Source organism: Aquarana catesbeiana, linkage group LG03 (assembly GCF_042186555.1).
Source record: "Aquarana catesbeiana isolate 2022-GZ linkage group LG03, ASM4218655v1, whole genome shotgun sequence".
NCBI classification, from domain to species: Eukaryota; Metazoa; Chordata; class Amphibia; order Anura; family Ranidae; genus Aquarana; species Aquarana catesbeiana.
The window spans coordinates 362,254,865-362,275,368 of NC_133326.1; the positions used below are offsets into that span (position 1 = coordinate 362,254,865).

Below are 20,504 nucleotides of genomic sequence, written 5' to 3' on the forward strand. Positions count from 1 at the left end.
GGCTCCTTTCACACAGCGGGTCCGATGAGGTCTGCCTGTCAGTTTTACAGGTGGACCTGATGGGAAGGTCAATGCATCCCTATGAATAGGCGGATGTAAACAGACTATATATAACCACACACCTTTAAGCCACGCCCAATATTTTAGCATAATTTAAACCATGCCCATTTCTGCACGCCATAATTATGTTAAACCCCCGGACATGCCCACAAAAAGGATGCCCGCCCCTAACATACTGTCCACCTACACTAGCTTTCTGCAAAAAAGTGTCCCTAAACATTTTTTTGAAAATGTTGGCAACTATGTTCTGGTTCAGGCTCCTTTCTGCAAAGGCAACCAATTACATTCTGTGGCTTGGGCTGCCAGCATCCTAGCAGTCAGCAACAGTAAATGGGGGGGCATCCATCCCAGGCATCGGTGGCATCCACCCAAGGCATGGCACTATTAGAGTGTATGTAGATAGGAAGTGGCTACAAAGGGGTTGAAGGTGATCAGCAGCACTGAGCTGTAATAGAGGATTAAAGAAAGATGAAAAACATTAATTTATTCAAATATGCCATTACTTTACGATACAATAAGGCAGTGGTGCTCCATTTTTATTTTTTGGGGGGGGCGACAAACAAACCACCTAACCCCCCCCCCCCCGTTCGGTTGGATGGTCAAACCCCCACCTGTCGCCTGTCCGCACTTACCCCATCCAGGTCGCGGGCAGCTTCCCCCTGTGTCTCCTCCTCAGGCGGCTTCCCCCCTGCTTCTGCTCCTGGCCAATACAGTTGCTTCTCCTCTCGGTCAGTCGGGTCTTAAGGTGGAGTTCCACCCCAAAAAAAAAAAAATTAGTATTGTGCTTAAAAAAAAAAAAAAAAAACATTTGGAGAGAACATTTTTTTTTTACTCACCTCTAAATGCCTATTGCTAGGGGGTCATTTGCAGTCTGCCTCCTTCAGCGCCTGGGCTCGTGACGTCCCTTCCCTCGGCGCAGGAAGGGAGATCGCCTCTTCCCCCTCCCTCTCTCCCTCTTGTCAATCATCTGGTCCCAGATAATTGCGCAGCCAGTGACGGCGCGCATGCGCAGTGGGTGCCCGGCTCGCGCCCACAGCTAAAATGCCGGCGCCGCCGAGCGGAGGGGTGACGAGTGGGGCTTCGATCCCCCACATCGCTGGACCCTGGGACAGGTAAGTGTCTGATTATTAAAAGTCAGCAGCTGCAGTATTTGTAGCTGCTGACTTTTTTTTTTTAAATGGGAACACCACTTTAAGACCTGCTTCCTGATTGGCCGGGAGGAGAAGCAGGAAGACAATAGCAAATATTAATTCGCTATTATCACAAAACTGGGAGGGCTCTGGACACAGTGCTCCGCTCCCCAAGCCCACCCTTTTTGAAGCCAATTAGAGCCTCAGGCTCTAATCATGCGCCCCCCCATGTAGATTAGGGGTCGGGTGCATGGATTAGGGGGGCGGCGCCCCTAATGGACGGGCCACAACTGCAAAAGGGGTTGATTTACTAAAACTGGGGCACAAAGAATCCGGAGCAGCTGTGCATGGTAGCCAATCAGCTTCTCCCTTCAGCTCGTTCCATTAAGCTTTGACAATAAAACCTGGAAGCTGATTGGTTTCTATGCAGAGCTGCCCCAGATTTTGCACTCTCCAGATTTAGTAAATGAAGCCCATACTGCTTTATCAATGTAGATGTCATCTGTTGTGATTACATGTGCTGTCATCAGCTGATTGCTTGGAATGATTAGGAACTGCTGGCAGGCATTGCATTTTACATCGGCCATTTTTATTGTCAGCATCCTTTCCACCTGATGCCTAATACTAGAACACCAGTACTAGGGTGTGCGATGATCCCCCCCCCCCCCCCCCCCGATCTCTCCCAGCTCTCATCTCTCTCCAACATAAGAGAAGGAGAAAAAAAAGCTTTTCTTTCATTCGGTGTGCAGATCTGCAGTGCACGCAGCGCCCCCTAGCGTGGGAAGAAGCCCAGTGCAGACGCAGAAGTGAGCAGTGGGTGAGGCCAGTGCCTAGCAAGGACTAGTAGAGAGGGAGGAGTCCGGATCAGCTCTCTCTCTCTCTCTCTCTCTCTCTCTTCAGAGTCCCAGCTGGCATTGCAAAAAGGGATTTACTATTGTCTAAGGCAGCTAAGAGAAAAAAAAAAAAAAAAACAAGAAAACAAAATCCTTTTACCTGATCTGCAGTATACCAGCTACAGGGAGCAGACACAAAGGGAGCAGGCTGCAGAGCAGAGGGGATCTTGTGCAGAGAAATCATGTCTTACCAGGGCAAGAAGAACATTCCTAGGATAACAGTGAGTCTGTGCATCTCTTCCTATGATTGTATGTGTAGGGTGTGTGTGTGTGGAGGATGATGATCACTGATCATACTGATGATCATGATCAGTAGATTACATGTGCTGTCATTAGAAGAGGGGATCTGATCACCCCATGATCACCTTGTCTGATCATCACATCGTTTTATTTCATGCAGTGCTCAGACCATCAGAATGGACCCCCCTGAGTCCATGATTATCCTGAGAAGGTGAAACTGACCTGTCTGTATTAGGATTACATTGTAATTCAGTATAATCTCACACTAGCAGGTGCCTGCTTTTCTCTGGCATCATCCAATGTCTTAGTCTTAGCTAGACATCCACGTCCTTTGCTTGTGCATGCACATCAAATTGTATTTTTTTTTTTTTTTTTTTAGACTGACATTTACTACATCCATGTTTTTTCATGTAGTAATTGACAGTAGTATATAGTAGTAATGTGTTATTATTGCAGAGATTCTTCCATCAAAGGGAGAGGGTGACACAGCTGGTAGGGGGTGGTCCTATGTGCACCACCCAACAATGCATGGGGAAGACTTCCATATCATCCATCAAGCATCCTTACCATCCTCAAGAATCAACGTGATCACATTATTTTTTTTTTTTTTTTTTTAATTTGCTTTCAATTTTTTTTTATTTTTATTTTTGCATCTGGTTTGCTGCATTACACATCGTCACACCATTCCGTCTCGTTCATCTGTATGTCAGTGTCACGTGAATTTTAGATGAATATAGAGCTTTCGTGAAAAAAAAACAAAAAACAAAACATCATTATTGCAAGATAATCTTCCTTCCCGAGATGTGTTAACCCCAGATTTTTTATATATGTACATATACACATCTCCTGATTTTCAGTGTATGGTGCACTGATTGGGGGGTGGGTGCAGTGCGATGCGATGCGATGCTCTGCAGACAATCTCCTGGGCTCCTTATGTTCAGTAGCAGGCCTGCCCTTTTATTGTCAGCTTCAAGATGTGCAGCTGTGCTTTGTCTGTGCTGAATTTAATTAGACCTTTTCGTGGGTGAAGGGTGGGGGGTGCACTGGGAGTGGAATAGGTAGCTATTCCATCTTTGCGAATGAGACAAAAGGGACATGGGCAAGCTAACGAAGATCATTTACCAAATACGTCCCCCCCCCCCTCCACTACGGTTCTTGCAGTTCCAGTTTTGATCTATGTATTTTTGTTGGGTAGAATTGTATGTAATACATATTAAAGATTTATCATCATCGTAATATAGATATCTCTCTCGATAGATAGATAGATAGATAGATAGATAGATAGATAGATAGATAGATAGATAGATAGATAGATAGATAGATAGATATATCTATATCTATATATAGATATATATAGATTTTTTTTGTCATACTTGCTGCATGCAGAGACAGATTAGATTAAATAGTTTCCTCCATGCTCGAGTCACCATTTAAAGTGTAAGGCAAGTCAAGATATATATATATATATATATATATATATATATATAATAATTTTATTTTTTTTTTTTTATTTCTCTTCCCTAAATTCCTTTTGTTCACATACTAAAATCAAAATGGTATTGGTTCCATCTCGTACATATATATATATATATAACACAACATGGTGGCCACCCATGAGTTATCCTCTCCCATGTGGACAGCTAAGAAGTGCAAAAAAAATAAAAATAATGGTTCTCCGAACCCCCCCCCCACACCTCATCACCTCATTCTTTTTGGAGGATCTCAGGCAGCTGGAACATTTTGTAAATTTGGGATTCCATTTTTTATTATCTTGTCCCTTCCCATGGAGGGAGTCAAAATGGAAGATAGCAATGCAACAAATCCACCGAGGGAGTGGTACTGGAGCAACCCTGTCAAAATGCATCATTGTGTCAAAAAAATCTCACACACGAAGAATGATTTTCTGTGCTGTCTCTTCGGGTTTAGAAAGATGTGAGATAGGGATGAAGTCATGCTTACTGCAGTAGCAATGAATGCAATACATGCTGTGAGTGCTCAGCAGTACAAAATGGTAGCAGGCGGGTTATTCCTAACCTGGATGGGGAACAGCTTACATCCACTAAGATCCTCGGAATGAGGGAGACACCAGGGGAACTTAATAGCACCCTCTGACGTCACCAACCCAGACGTAGTGCCGATGCATCCTACACTACGCTGTACATGCGGCACTAGATGCCTAACTCATGGCCTCAGTGAGGTCTTTAAAGAAGACAAGGCCAGACCTTCTCTGGACAAGAACAGTGGAGTAATGGGAGAAGAAAATAAGGATCACCTTCCTCTTCCATTGACAGGCCTCAGGTATGGGGGAGTGGAGGCCAGCTGTCACTTCCAGTGTTATGAGGTCTTCTGTGGTAAAAAGCAGCAAGGACAACAGTATTCTGAATACGGGCGGATGCTGCCCTCTTCAGATGGGGTAATCCGATTGATACTGCAAAAACAAAACAAAATGGAAGGCGCATGTACCTAGTGCATTACCAAAAAACATTTAACAATGTGTGGGTTTTATGGCTCATTGATCGTTGCCACTTTGTGAGTATCTACTTTTTATTGATTTTATTATTGAATAAATGTTTTTGGTAATGCACTAGGTGAATGCGCCTTCCATTTTGTTTTGTCTTTGTAGTATCAATGTGGGAGTGGAGGTGTTATCACTCTTGTACAACCTCTTATCCATCCTCATAGGAGCAGGATTAACCCCTATACACCCATCGGACAGTTTATTAGGTACACCTTACTAGTACCAGGTTGGACCCCCCTTATAACTTCAGAACTGCCTTAATTCTTTGTGGCATAGATTCAACAAGGTGTTGGAAACATTCCTCAGATTTTGGTCCATAGTGACATGATGGCATCACGCAGTTGCTACCGATTTGTCGGCTGCACATCCATGATGTGAATCTCCCGTTCTACCACATGACAAAGGTGCTCTATTGGATTGAGATCTGGTGACTGTGGAGGCCAGTGGAGTGGAATGAACTCATTGTCATGTTCAAGAAACCAGTTTGAGATGATTTGAGCTTTGTGACATTGTGCATTATCCTGCTGGAAGTAGCCATCAGAAGATTAGTACAATGTAGTCATAAAGGGATGGACATGGTCAGCAACAATACTCAGGTAGGCCGTGGTGTCTAAACGATGCTCAATTGGTACTAAGGGGCCCAAAGTGTGCCAAGAAAATATCCCCCACACCATTACACCAACACCACCAGCCTGAACCATTGATACAAGGCAGGATGGATCCATGTTGATACAAGGCAGGATGGATCCATGTTGATACAAGGCAGGATGGATCCATGCTTTTATGTTGTTTATGCCAAATTCTGACCCTACCATCTGAATGTCGCAGCTGAAATTAGACCAAGCAACATTTTTCCAATCTTCTATTGTCCAATTTTGATGAACCTGTGCGAATTGTAGCCTCAGTTTCCTTTTCTTAGCTAACAGGAGTGCCACCACTTCTGCTGCTGTAGCTCATTTGCTTCAAGGTTCGATATGTTGTTACTGTTGCCTTTCTATCATCTCAAACCATTCTGCCCATTCTCCTCTAACATCAGCAAGGCATTTTCGTCCAGACAACTGCCACTCACTGGATCTTTTCTCTTTTTTGGACCAGTCTCTGTAAACTCTCGAAATTCCAGTAGATCAGCAGATTTTGAAATACTCAGACCAGCCTGTATGGCACCAGCAACCATGCCACGTTCAAAGTCACTTAAATCCCCATTCTTCCCCATTCTAATGCTCGATGTTTGAACTTCACCAAGTCGTCTTCACCATGTCTAGATGCATAAATGCATTGAGTTGCTGCCATGTGAGTGGCCGATTAGCAATGTGTGTTACCAAGCAATTGAATTGGTGCACCTAATAAAGTGGCCAGTAAGTATATGTCTGCTGCCATGAGGCAAAACAAATATGAAATCTAGTTATGTTCTATACCTCATTCTAATACATAAGGGTTCTTGGTTCTGAGCTCCTTAAGGGTAAATGCCAGTATGTTTTTCCCTCCCGGGTACAACCTCCCATAGGAATGAATGGCTGTACGCTGCTAAACTCGAGTATACGCCAGTGCTATCGTGAACACGAGTATAGTGTATGGGCGTATGCTCATACCCAGTCCTGGGACGGGTTAGTCTAGCACCCAGGGTGCTAGACACTGCCCTGTGTCCTTTTTCTGTCCCCTTGCTATGCTGTGCCCAGGGTAACTTCCTCTCCTGCCCACCCCTTGTCCCGGCTGTTCATACCCCATTCTTGTGTTGCACTGATAGCACTGGCCTAGACCTGAGTACAGCAGAGCACAGCCATTCATGTCTATAGAAGACTGTACACTGCAACTAGGCTTCTCAGGCAGGGGCTGACACTGGCATTTACATTGAATAGGCTCAGCTGCCTGTGTGCTAGGGGCCTTAAACAAAACTCGTGATTGTAAAAAGGGTCCTTGTTTTATGCAAGCTATTAAAGCTAATTCCATGAAGATATTACAGATAATGCAACTTATTAAGACTTCATAAAATGTAGTTAATGAAATGCAAGCAGTGTAAGTATCTGAATACGAACTGGTAGCAGCAGGTACCTGTTATACAGCAGAACTCAGACTGGGAAAGGGAGAAGTAGTGCAAGGACCCAGTCAGTTATGCTGTAGTGTTCATGTGCTCACAGGGAGCATGTTACATAGTTACTTCTAGTCACATAGTTGGTAAAGGTGAATAAAGACACAAGTCCATCCACTTCAGCCTGAGTGTGTGTACATGTGTTTATGTCACTATCATTTCCAATATCCCTGTACATTATGTCAGCTGAAAAATACATTTAAAAAAGTTTTTTTTAATAAATGTATCTCCACTCTCTACTAGCACCACCAACTGTTGAAGGGAGTTCAACATCCTTACTGCTCTAATGCCCCATACACACAATAGGATTTTCTGACAAAATCTATGGATTTTTTTCAGACGGATGTTGGCTCAAACTTGTCTTGCATACACACGGTCACACAAATGTTGTCGGAAATTCCGAACGCCAAGAACACGGTGATGTACAACACATACGACTAGCCAAGAAAAATGAAGTTCAATAGCCAGTGCAGCTCTTCTGCTTGATTCCGAGCATGCGTGGAACTTTGTGCGTCGGAATTGTGTACACACGATCAGAATTTCCGACAACGGATTTTGTTGTCGGAAAGTTTGAGATCCAGATCTCAAATTTTGTTTGTCGGAAATTCCGATGGAGCCTACACACGGTCGGAATTTCTGACAACAAGCTCCCATTGAACATTTGTTGTCAGAAAATCCTATCGTGTGTACAGGGCATAACAGTGAAGAACCCCCAACCCAGTTTAAGATTGAACCGTTTCTTGTCCAGCTTAAAGTGGTTGCAAAGGCAGAAGGTTTTTCATCTTAATGCATTCTATGCATTACGATAAAAAACCTTCAGTGTGCAGCAGCCCCCCTAATACTTACTCTATCCAGCGATGTTGCATGAGAGACTCGGCTGTCCGGGACTCTATCTCCTGATTGGCTGAGACACAGCAGCAGGCGCCATTGGCTGCTGTCAATCAAATTCAGTGAGCAAGTGAGAAGAGAGAGGGGGCGGGGCATAGCCACGACTCCGTGTCTGAATGCATGCACAGAGCAGTGACTCGGCTCGGGTGCTCCCATAGCAAGTTGCTTGCTGTGGGGGCACTCGGCAGGAGGGAGGGACCAGGATCACAGAAGAGGGACCCGAGAAGAGGAGGATCTGGGCTGCTCTTTGTAAAACCACTGCCCAGAGCAGGTAGGTATAACATTTTTGTCATACTTGCTGCATGCAGAGACAGATTAGATTAAAACGTTTCTTCTAATGCTTGAGTCACCATTTAAAGTGTAAGGCAAGTCAAAAACTAAGCCTAAATCTACTCCCACCTCCATTCTAAGCCTATTCTATCTACCCTTTAAAAGGAAAGAGGTGTATACTCCGCAAAATAATCAGCATATTAGCTAATAAGTGGGCTGGAGGATCTCCGTTATGAGGAACAAATACAAGCATTAAAATATTCTCCCTGAAGAAGTGACACTTAAGAGGGGATATGATCACAATATAAAAATCTTTAAAGCGGAAGTCAAACCCTAAACTTAAATCTACTCCCACCCCCATTATCCTATTCTTTAAAAGGAAAGATGTATATACTCACCTGTTCGGAAGTCGCTCTGGTCTGGTCACATGATCTCACCAATTCCTGCTTCAGTCTAGAGGAGAAATCACCGATAACGGCTGTAGAACCTGGGTGATGATGTCACCCATAGGCTGATTATGGGGCATCTGTTGTCAGCTGTCCCTCCTCTACATTGATGCCAGAACTTGGGCCTGACCATGTGACCGGACCAGAGCGACATCAGAATAGGTAAGTATACACATCTTCCCTTTTACAGGGTATATACAGTAGAATAGGGTGGGAGTAGATTTAAGTTTAGGGTTTGACTTGCCTTCTACTTTAAAGATTTTTATATTGTGATCATATCCCCTCTTAAGTGTCACTTCTTCAGGAAGAATAAGTTAAATGCTTGTATTTGTTCCTCATAACTGAGATCCTCCAGCCCTCTTATTAGCTTACATGCTGATAGGAGGAAAGGAGCTGGAGGTCAATGATACCAATGGAGATCTCTTGGGCATAAACCAGTTAAACCAGAGACTGATGGTATTCTGTGGCCAGTAAAGCCACGTACACATGAGCGGAATGTCTGACAGAAAAAGTCCAACGGAAGCTTTTCATTGAATATTCCGATCGTGTGTGGGCCTCATCAGACTTTATTTTTTTGAAAATTCTGACGGACCTAGAAATGGAACATGTTCTAAATATTTCCGATGGAACCAATTCCTATCGGGAAAACCGCTCGTCTGTATGCTGTTCTGACGGACCAAAAACGACGCATGCTCTGAAGCAAGTACGAGACGGAAGCTATTGGCTATTGAACTTCCTTTTTCTAGTCCTGTTGTACGTGCTGTACGTCACCACGTTCTGGACGGTTGGACTTTGGGTTGACCGTGTATAGGCAAGACTGCTTGAATGGAATTCCGTCGGAGAAACCTTCGGGGTTTATTCCAATGGCAAAACCGGTCGTGTGTACATGGCCTAAGAGATTTGTATACTGTCCACCATCTTTGCATTTTTTTATCTTTACCAAGTGTGCTATTATCAGTACAAAGCATCTACAGTATGTGTTCAGGATATCCTCCACAGAATTCATGCCATGTCCATCCATCCATGTCATCAAAATGTCAAGCTAACATTCTCTTGCAGATGCATGAACAGTAGAAGCTGTACATGAAAAGAACCACAAATTATTCACTAACCAGTTCAGAATGGAACTGCATGCAAATATGTTCATTCAAGATATGATAAAGCAGAGTAGCATCAATTTCTGTCATATGGATAGTAACCTATCGTAATGATCCACCACACTGAGTCTTACTTAAAGGGGGGGACTCTCAAAAGGCAAAATACCTGTTTCAGCCCAGATCACAAGTTGCTTGCTGGTTTCAGCTTAGTGAAGCAGAGCTTGCTCAGATTGTGGGTGAAATCGGTGCTAAAGAACACGCATGCAGCTCAGGAGTCGGTAAATACAAACCTCCATCAGATTTGTCTAAAACACAGACTTTGGTTAGTGACAAATGCCTTTAAATAAAGGGAATGATTTAGTGTTTTTTGGCTTCTTTCCTATCAGGTAATAGACCATATAAATAATATGTAGTCCTTTTATCCATTCTGCAGGTGGCACTATAGTCTACTTTTTGCAAGTTTCCAGTCTCTTTTATGGTTTACTCCCATTTGCACATTCCTCTTTTCCTTATTGTGTTAGGGGCCAGTTTTTGGCACTAGAATAATTATATATATTTTTTTCTAGCTAAAATTATGATCTCTTTCATTCTAAATGTAAACCTTCTTACGCAAAGACAGGTTTTTATGTATCAGGTGCACTGGCTTAGAACAATACTACTCTTGGTCTTGTGTGTCTTTACTCATATGATTGCTTGGTTCTTCAAGTAATGCGCGTTTCTACATACCTCTTCTGTTGAGGGCATCCTTCATACAACATACATAGGGGTTTATTGACTAAAGCTGGAGAGTGCAAAATCAGGCTCACTTCTGCATAGATACCAATCAGCTTCCAGGTTTTATGGCCAAAACTTATTGGAACAAGCTGAGATTAGAAGCTGATTGGTTTCCACGCAGAAGTGAGTCTGATTTTGCACTGTCCAGCTTTTGTAAATAAACCCCTTAGTGCCTATTGACATTGACCGTGTTCCATGTTGTAGCACTGAATTCTATTGTTCCTATGTCAGGTAGAGCTGCACAATTAATTGTTAAAAAATCGTGATCTCGATTCAACCCCCCCCTGACGATCTCTATTGCAGAGTTTGCCGATTCTTTCATATAACAAGTGGAGAGACTTATCTGTTCACTCAGCTGTCAAATAAAACATCGCCTGCAGAGTTTTTAACATGAAACATTGTAACTAACGCTTCCTTCTTAGATCAAAGGGATACACTTATGTGTGAAAAAAAAAAATCCAGGCAGCCAAGTTTTTCACAACTGTAATTGCAGGAAGTTTAACCCCTTAAATTCTAAATCTTTTTCTAACACTTGTTTAAGTTAAAATCAATATTTTTTGCTAGAAAATTACTTGGAACCTCCAAACATTATATATATTTTAGCAGAGACCCTAGAGAATAAAATGTCAATTGCTGCAATATTTTATGTCACACTGTATTTGCCCAGAGGTCTTTCCAATGCATTTTTTTGGGAAAAAATACACTTCAATGAATACAAAAAAAAAAAAACGAAACAATAAAATTAGCCCAATTTTTTTTGTTTTAATGTGAAAGATGATGTTACACCGCGAGAATCGTGATAAAATCGTGGTCTATTTTCTAAGCAAAAAAGTTGTGATTCTCATTTTAGTCAGAATCGTGCAGCTCTAATGTCTAAGGAACATAATAAATGGGGCAGAGGTAATCAGATATATGGGGAAGCACATCTATAGTACTTGTGCTGTTATGATGGCATATGTGTATTCTATGGAATAAATAGTCTATTTTTTTGGTTTACATTGCTCCCAATTGTAATCATTCAAAAAAATGTATATGGTAGCACAACTGGTTTATGTAGTCATACCGTTTGCATGTTGGGTTCACTTCTGTGTGATATGCTAGTGCATGTGCACGGCTGCAAGTTTTTACGTGCACTGCTGTGCATTGTAATAGGGCAGCCCATTCATTTTAAATGGGCCTCTTTCTGTATCTAAGAGAATCTAAGAGTACCAGAGAATAGTATAACCCTTTTTGTTTCAACACATGGTAATAAGTTATAATGCACTGTGGTGCACGTGCGATGGGGTACCATTAAGAAATAATGGCATTGCTCCACACAATGCAGTGTTGCACGCAGTCTCACGTGATGGAGGAATGTGCATGGGAATGCACACATTCCCTCATCTCAAAGATGTGAATGAAGCTGCAGAACCTTATTATTTCAGGCAAAACATGGTTTAAGTTTTCAATGAAGAATGTACGGCTTCATACTGACCTGCTGCGCTTTGACCGCAGCGCAGTGTATTTGTGATTTTGGTGCAGGTTAACTGTGCTTTGCCACAGAATTTTATTATGTCCAGTGGTTTTAGTGCATTTTCTGAAAGCGCTCCAAACCGGCATACATAATACAAGTCTATGGCAAATTGCAAAAAACCTGCACCAAAACCGCGGGTACACTGTGCAGCACCTGCGCTGCGGCCATAGCACAGCAGGGCAGTGTGAAGCAGCCCTAAAGGAAATGTATATGGCAGGGATATGCAATTAGCGGACCTCCAGCTGTTTCAAAACTACAAGTCCCATCATGCCTCTGGGTGTCATGCTTGTGGCTGTCAGTGTCTTGCTATGCCTCATGGGACTTGTAGTTCTTCAACAGCTGGAGGTCCGCTAATTGCATATGCCTGGTATATGGTTACAGAAGTGGGGCATAATTGGCTCTAACTGTTATTTACAGCATTGATGGGCAGTGAGAGCTATATAACTGTCACATGTCTGACAAAACTGAACATCCAGGCAAATAACACTATGGGGTTGATTTAATAAACGCAAATAGACTATGCACTTTTGCAAGTACAGTTGCTCCAGAGCTTAGTAAATGAGATCAAGCTTCATTTTGCAAAGAATACCAATTTACATGCATGGAAAATAAAAAAAAAAACAGCATTTTTGCTTGATTGGATGATGAAAGTCAGCAGAGCTTCCCCACATGTACTATAGCTCTGCAGCAACTGTACTTGTACAGTAAAACTGCACTTGCAGAGTGCACAGTCTCTTTGCCTTTAGTAAATCAACCCCATAGTATAATACAATGCTTTATACAGGGCTTTTTTTCTCAAACAATAGGTGCTGGAACTCAACCACGACCCCCCCAAAACCCCTCCCCCTACACACACCCTCCAAATCATATCAAATGGTGGGTGTGGTTGGACAAATTTCACAAACAGTAGGAGGGTCTTAAAGGGGCATTAAATACCAGGATCGCATTACATACAGAGTGCAGAGCTGTCACTTGTAAACACAGAAACCAGACTTCTGTGTTTACAAGTGATTGTGGTGAGCAGCCCCCCCCCCCCCCCCCCAAGGGTCTGAGCCAGAGGTGGTGGAACTGAGTTCCACTATGTTCCCCCTGAAAAAAAGCCCTGGATAACAGGGTGAATTGATTGCTCAATCTGCAACCTGCAGAGTTGAGAGAAAATACTTTTGAACCCTTGGGAATTTTCTATCAGTATGAATGACTTCTAAACAGTAATCTGATCTTCATCTAAGTATTAAAATGTATTTAACAGCAAGTGGCCCTGCCAGCACACATTTGAAAAATCCATGGTCCTCCGCTGTCACTATCAGTAAATTGGTCCAAAGGAACAATTTGTGGCCGATTGTTGGCGTGAGTACATATAGACAGGAAGTGACTAAAAGAGGTTAGATAAAAGTAGCAGCACTGACATGCAAAAAAAAAAAAAGGATGGGGGGAAAAAGGGGAAAATAGTATTTTATGAAATCTATAAACATTTTATGGGTCTATGTGACTTGTGGTTATGCCACTGGTATGAAGTAATGGGCCACATTGTGCACAGGTCATGGTAGCTACAAAATGTCTTTAGTAGAACATGCTTGCCTGAAAGTACACCTTCCATAAGATACATGGGCTAACCTTGATGACCTCGTCTTCTTTGGCTTCAATATTCGTCACAATTTACAGATAAAGAAATCAGACTTTATCTGAGTTTCTTTTTTTTCTTTTTCGCTACTTCTTTTTTTCTGAGTTAGTGACTCTAATGTACCGAAGCCTTACACAGCCAGGCATCTAGCTTTACCTGATGGTGGCCAGCAATAATTACAGCTGTATTTTACCAAAATGAGTTGATTACCAGTTAGGGATTGGGACAGTTTATTCTACACCCACAACAGTACACAGCTAGTATTTAATTTACTATTGTGTATAATGCCTTACAAATATTATCCTTTGAGACCAGTAATGGAAAAGCTTAGCAGTATACGCACCGGTGTTCAATCCAAAAAATCAAGAATAACCATAATGATCAAATTTCCTATGGGAGGAAAAAAATTAAAAAATATGATAAATATTCATATATAATGCAATTGATTTGTATATCCCCTCTGTAGGCTGAGAGGTCTAAAATAATTTTCGTCACCATACTTCCTGATGAAATGCTTCATGCCAAGATGCGGTGTTGTCACTAGCCGCACATGGGCCCCCTTTACTTTGGTTTTTTTTTTTTTGTTCTTTTTTTTCTTTTTTACTTTTGGTGGTTGTTTTAATAATTTTTGGGCTTTCATTCATTAATTCTCGCTGTTTGAGGCAAATCAAGGACTAATGGGAGCATGACAAGCTCCTATTTCACTTTTTTGACATTACCTAGGTGTTGTATAAGCAAATACTGTAGTAAATGATTATTAGTCATCATTATTGGAATATTATCCATCAGTGCTTGATTTGAAGACATGTATGAAGGACCTATGTTGCAGTTTGTCATATGTTTCAAGCGGGGAGTTTTGACCCAAGGTGATTTTGCATGATCTACTCCCTAGAATGATCTATGGGTCATTCCATATATCATTCAGACAAACTTTGTCATTGTTGGGTGACATGCATACATCATAAGAACTCCTCATCAGGTTTTGATGACTCCTCTATATCTGTATGATCACTGAATCATTCTTTTGAGATTTCACATATATTAGTGGTAAACTACCAACTTGAGAACTGATGCAAGTTGACTTATTTTGTGTATATAATCTGTCAATTGCATTTTGTTATTTCTGTTTTTAATAACTTTTTTTTATTTGTATTTTTCAAACAATTTTGATTTAATATGGTTATTTGCAATATTTTTTTAACACTGCTGTGTATACAGGTAAGCTTTTACATTATTGGTCCCTTACTACCAGTTACCCTGAAAGCAACCGTTGTGGTATCTGTTTTTTATCTATAGACAATATGATTGTATCATGATATGATCCAGTTGTAAACATTTATATATTTGGTTTCCTTAAGGCTGGATTTAAGTGCTGGTTCACACAGGGGCAACCTGCAGGCGACTTAGCCGCCTGACAAGTCGCGCTTCAAGCAGTGCAATGGAACTGTTCTAATAGGAGCAACTAAAGTCGCTCCGACTTAGAAAAATGTTCCTGCACGACTCTGGGATGACTTTGAAGAAGTCGTTTGCAAGCCGTGCTGAGGTCGCGCTGTTCGGGGCGGCTTCAGAATCGGACGACTTTGAATCCGCCCCTGTGTGAACCAACACTTATGCTATTGCCTTGCAGTGCATTGCCTTAATGCACAATGCTTTGTGTGGTACCTTTTGGTAGCATTCATTTAGAATGACACCTTAAGGTCCTACCTCAGGCACAAGAAACAATTATCCTTGCAGTGGGCCCCCCTCATTGCAAGGGTTTAGTGCTTGTTAAGTCTAGGGATACAGAGATAAGTAGTAATACCTAATTTACTCCTTGCTTCTGTAGGCTCCCTCCATTTGGGCAACTTCTCCTACAAAGCCTCCACTCTAGGGTGTTCCTGGCCACAGTCACATACTTGCCTCCTGCACGTACAAAGTAGGGTTCATATCTGCATTGTACGTGATGAAGCCAAAGGACCATCCACAGCTCGGTGTGTCCATGGTAAAGAGGACAGCCAGAGAAGAAGCTAAGGTAGGTATTACATCCTCTTCAGCTCCCCTTGGACCTAATGAGCATTTAAAGCTTGCAGTGCAGATACAACTATTGCGATGTACCTGTGCTGCAGATCACACCACAATGCTGTTGGGCGCAATAGTAAAATAAAAAAATTGGCACGGTATAGTTTTTGCATCTGTAGCTGTGCAAAATGTATTTGTGGGACCTTGCAGGGGGACTAAGAAAACTCTGTAAATGCACTTAAGATGCACTTAAAATGAAGTGCTGTTTTAAATGGAGGCCATAATTCTACATCACATTTTTTTTTTTGTAATACGTCATCCTTAATCCTGGGCTTTGTATTATACTTTTTGAGTACTACTTGTATTTTATTGCTTTTGAGCTGTTTTAGGGGAAAAAAATAAAAATGACAGCCCACTTTCAAGTGATGCTGAGTGTTTATGGTTCCTCAGCTGGGTATGCTCCTGTCCCTTTGTCCTCATAGTTGTCAGGCTGTCAGGCCCCCTGGGCCATTGCTAGGCAGTTGTATTGGGGCAAAGACCTGTGTGTGCAGCCATCATAAAAGGCAGTAACAGCAATGTGGGGGCAGGACTCATTAGCTATTTGGAAATGGTTAGGTACAATAGGGGGGGTTGGGGTGGTGAGTGTTTTGTGGTCGGTTGAAGAGGAAGGTTCTTTAATTCATCAAAGAATGGTTCCATCTTCCATAAGTGACGTGTTTGAATTCTTCAAGAACAAAGAATACTCTGCAAGCATAGCACCCCATATCAATAAATATGATGATTAAATAGATCTATTATGATTTCTAAAATATTTAGATATTTGTAATGATTGAATTGATCTTTGTAGTGCTTCGATTGGGATTAGGATATCTCATGGGAGTTGAATGTACATTAATGTATGGATTCAGGCAGTATATTGCAGTTCATGGATCTATGCACTTAATTCTAACCAAGGGAACAAAGGCTGTTATTACCTCAAAGGATCATGCAACCCAACAGGCCTTGACTTGGGTTCTGACAGCCTGTCCTAAAACAATGTCAATCATTTTCCCAAAATTTTGGTGAGAGTATGAGAAATTTTGGCACAATGCATTGGAGTCAACGTGGAAAGTTGAAAATGAAGCTAGTTTATAAGGGTGCAGTGGACTTGGAATGGTTCCTGTTATGGGTGCAGTCAACTATCTTTGACCTGTTCTTATGCCAAGAAATGGCCTGCCTTTGACTTGAATTTTTTAGAGAAAGAAAACACAATGATTAAAAAAAGCAATCAAATACATCAGGAAAAAAGAACACTAAACTAAACAGATAAAATTACTAAATTAAGAAAAAAAATAGGATTTTTTTTTTGTTTGTTTTCATTCAAGCAATTTTTCCCTACACGGCTCAGTGAGCAAAACATCGTCAATAACTAAATTTGTAATATAGCAGCAAAATTTCTCCACTGTTCCATAACACATAATGGCTGCCCCCCCGGTAAATGCCTTTGTCTAGTGATCTGTTTTCATCCCAGGGTGTTTATGTGTATTTAGAGTCTACTGATGATTTGCTGGTATCAAATCCAAACTTCAGCCTATTCATATAAAATGTTACAAGAAAACGTATCAGCTGACACAGTATCTGCATCATTATATCTGCACACAAGTCCCTGTGTTTTCAAACACAAAGATGCTTTTGGAATATGTAGCAGGGTGGGGCAGTGTTTGCTGCTTTTGTTTCATGAGTTAGTAATTAGCCATATTCTGACTCACCATTTATAATTTGTAACTTTACAATTCTTACAGTTAGCTATTAAAACATAAGCTGTATTCTTTTTTTTTTTTATTATTTTATATTTAATTATTTTTGCTATAAGGTAGAGTAATTTTAGCCATAAGGCAACATAGGCGTCCTCCCATATCTACACGCGTTCAGGTTCCCATGATAAAAATGAAACAAACGCCTTGTTTTATCACACCTGGCATGTACCCAACCCCATCCATATGGTGCATTGTGGATTCTCGTTAAATGGATGAAAAAACTGTTGTGGGTTAGTGACTTGGGAATAAGGTAATTACCCTTTTGTAATAACATCAGGAAAAACAGCACCTAGGTTGTTTTGTCAAGTATTCCTTAAGGAGTCCTTCACAATCCAGAATTAGGCATTTGTTATGCTTCAGTGGATCCTACATGTCCTTGTGTATTTGGGAGTCATTTAGGCCCTATGTACAGACATGTATTTTCCAAGGAAAGATGTTCTGAGGAAGATACAGTTGCTTTTCTTTCCTTCAGAAAATGCTGGTTACCTGGCTGTCATTGATGGTCCACTTTGAGTCACTGACCCAAAACATATATGCGCATCTGGATTTCCAAACTCTTTCTGCATCATTGCCAATTATCAGTGATTAAGTAAGTACTATCACATCAACACTTCGATGAGTGAAATTTTGCAGCTTTCTTGTCCATCAAAGGGAACCATTCCAATGACTATACATTTGTAGTGCCTAAGGTCCATGCCAGACAAGTAATTCTGGTGCTGGTGACATATTGCCAGCAGCAGAATCACTTAGGTTAGGGAACCATTTTTCCTAAGGCCCCTTTCACACATACGGACCATTTGTCCATTTTTCATCTATCCATTGACGGATGAATCTCTATCTACATCTCTATGGATACATCTGCTTCCGTCAACATCCATTTTGAAATGGATCAAAGCCCTTTTTTCTTCCATTAAGAAAACCCAGAATGGACGAAAAATGGATGTAAACAGACAAACGGTCTGTTTTGCGTCTGTTTTTGCATTGGTAGTGGATGTAAAAAAACTGATGTAAAAACTGTCAAAAAACCGATGAGAAACTGATGTAAACTGATGCAAAACGAATGCAGACTGATGAAAAACTGATGTAAACATCATCTGTGAACTGAAGAAAATGAATTGCCTGCATGTGTGAAAGGGGCCTTAAGGTCCTTTCACATGGGCGTTTCATCAGTTCAGACAGACACTTTTTTCAATGAAAAAATTGATTCAGTTTTCATGAGTTTTTCATGAGTTTTTCATGAGTTTTTCATGAGTTTTTCATGAGTTTTTCATGAGTATTACATCAGTATTACATCAGTATTTCATCAGTTTTTACATGTTTTTTTTTTTTTTACTTCCACTACAAATTCAAAACGGATGCAAAAACAGACCATTTGTCTGTTTAAATCCATTTTTTTTTTTTTTTTTAACGGAACAAAGATAGGGCTTTGATCCATTTCAAAAACCAGATGCTAACAGGGGTGGATGTCAATGGATTATCATCTGCTTACATCCGCTTGCCCATAGAAATACATTGGTGTCCATTTTTTGTCCGTTAACGGACAGAGGAAAAACGGACATAAGAAAACGCCCATGTGAAAGGGGCCTAGAATGTTTCTATAAAAACAATATTAAAATTGAGATACAAATACAATGAAAAGTGTTTGTGTCAATGTAGCTGAGTAGTTTCTGAAAAAAAGAAGATCCAATATGATGCCATGCATTTACAAATGAATCTCGTTTTGGTGTCTGGATATCTTTTTTTTTTTTTGTACAACTGATGTGATCACAAGAGTTCCTGGCACTGAGCCTCCTGGCCATTGAACATAGAGATGAGGTTTGGCACCCGGCACAGTGTGTGTATTGTACTCAAATTCCATCCTCAGAACAGATTGGTGAACTTCACCATTGCTAATCCAATCCCCCCAAGAAGCACTATTTTTCCTGGCTTTCATCTGGATCCATCAAGTACATTTTCAAGATTGACTATGTAATTTCCAGACCTAAAATAAAATAGTTATGAGCTCATTTTAGTTGTAACTAACTAATTAATAAACATCTGCTATATTATTCTCTTCAATGTGAAATTTTGAGACACTTTGACATTTCATTTGAAGAGACGAGAACACACAGGAGGTCATAAAATTGGGATAATACTGTAAGTTGTGCAATAAATGATTTGTTTTATACAAACAACTGTGCTGCATGAAGATTCCATAGTTCTCATGTGTTTTTTTTGTTTTTTTTTTTTACATTGTAAAAGACGTAAAACATTCTATTGTTAATGATAACATAAGGTAGCATTTTTTTAAGTAAACCAATACCCAGATATTAATAAAAATCTATGTTAACAGTCTTGCATTGATAGATATACAGAAATAAAAATGCTGAAAAACATACCCTTTGTGGGGAAAATAATACTCTAACGCCGCGTACACACGAGCGGACTGCCCGACAGAAAAAGTCCAATGAAAGCTTTTCATCGTATATACCGATCGTGTGTAGGCCTCATCGGACTTTTTTTTTTCAAAAAATCTGACAGACCTAGAAATAGAACATGTTCTAAATCTTTCCAACGGACCCAGTTCCTATTGGGAAAACCGTTCGGCTGTATGCCGGTCCGACGGACCAAAAAACAACGCATGCTCTAAAGCAAGTACGAGACGGAAGCTATTGGCTACTGGCTATTGAACTTCCTTTTTCTAGTCCCGTCGTAAGTGTTGTATGTCACTGCATTCTGGACGGCCGGACTTTGGTTGGACTTTGGGTTGACCATGTGTAGGCAAGACCGCTTGAATGGAGTTACGTCAGAGAAACCGTCGGAGTTCACTACAACGGCTAAACCGGTCGTGTGTACGCTGCATTATTTTCCTCCGGTACTGCTGATATAATCAAAAGCCTGCAAAATTTTGGTCATTGGAACTTTGCTGAAGGGGAGGATCAACCAAGTCTGAACGTTAAGGCTAGCCAAAGATGCCTCATTTTATTTGTTTTATTGAAAATAAACGGATTCTTCCATCCATACATGCAAGGCGGATGGAGGAATTCCCTTCCCGAGGCATTGTATTCTGACAGTAGGACTCCTGTTGTCCTTTTGTCAGAATACAATGATCATTCGAGGCTGATTGAAAAAATTTCATATGGCCCAGTTCAAAAGAAGTCAATCAATCCCTGCTGAACCCAACACATTTTGATT

The 20,504-nt window shown here is 41.0% G+C and overlaps 1 protein-coding gene across 2 annotated transcripts in view; it reads left to right on the top strand.

The window, feature by feature from the left end:
• DPYSL3 (dihydropyrimidinase like 3) overlaps positions 1–20,504 on the top strand; it is a 264,655-nt gene that overhangs the window by 133,044 nt on the left and 111,107 nt on the right. Inside the window, exon 1 of one of the 2 annotated variants that reach the window (XM_073620614.1) lies at positions 1,989–2,304. The exons of the other annotated variant lie outside the window; for it this stretch is intronic. Coding sequence (XP_073476715.1) covers positions 2,266–2,304 — 39 coding nt within the window. The 5' untranslated portion in view covers positions 1,989–2,265. Of the gene's footprint in view, positions 1–1,988; positions 2,305–20,504 lie in introns of those variants that run through there. 2 annotated transcript variants of the gene reach the window in all.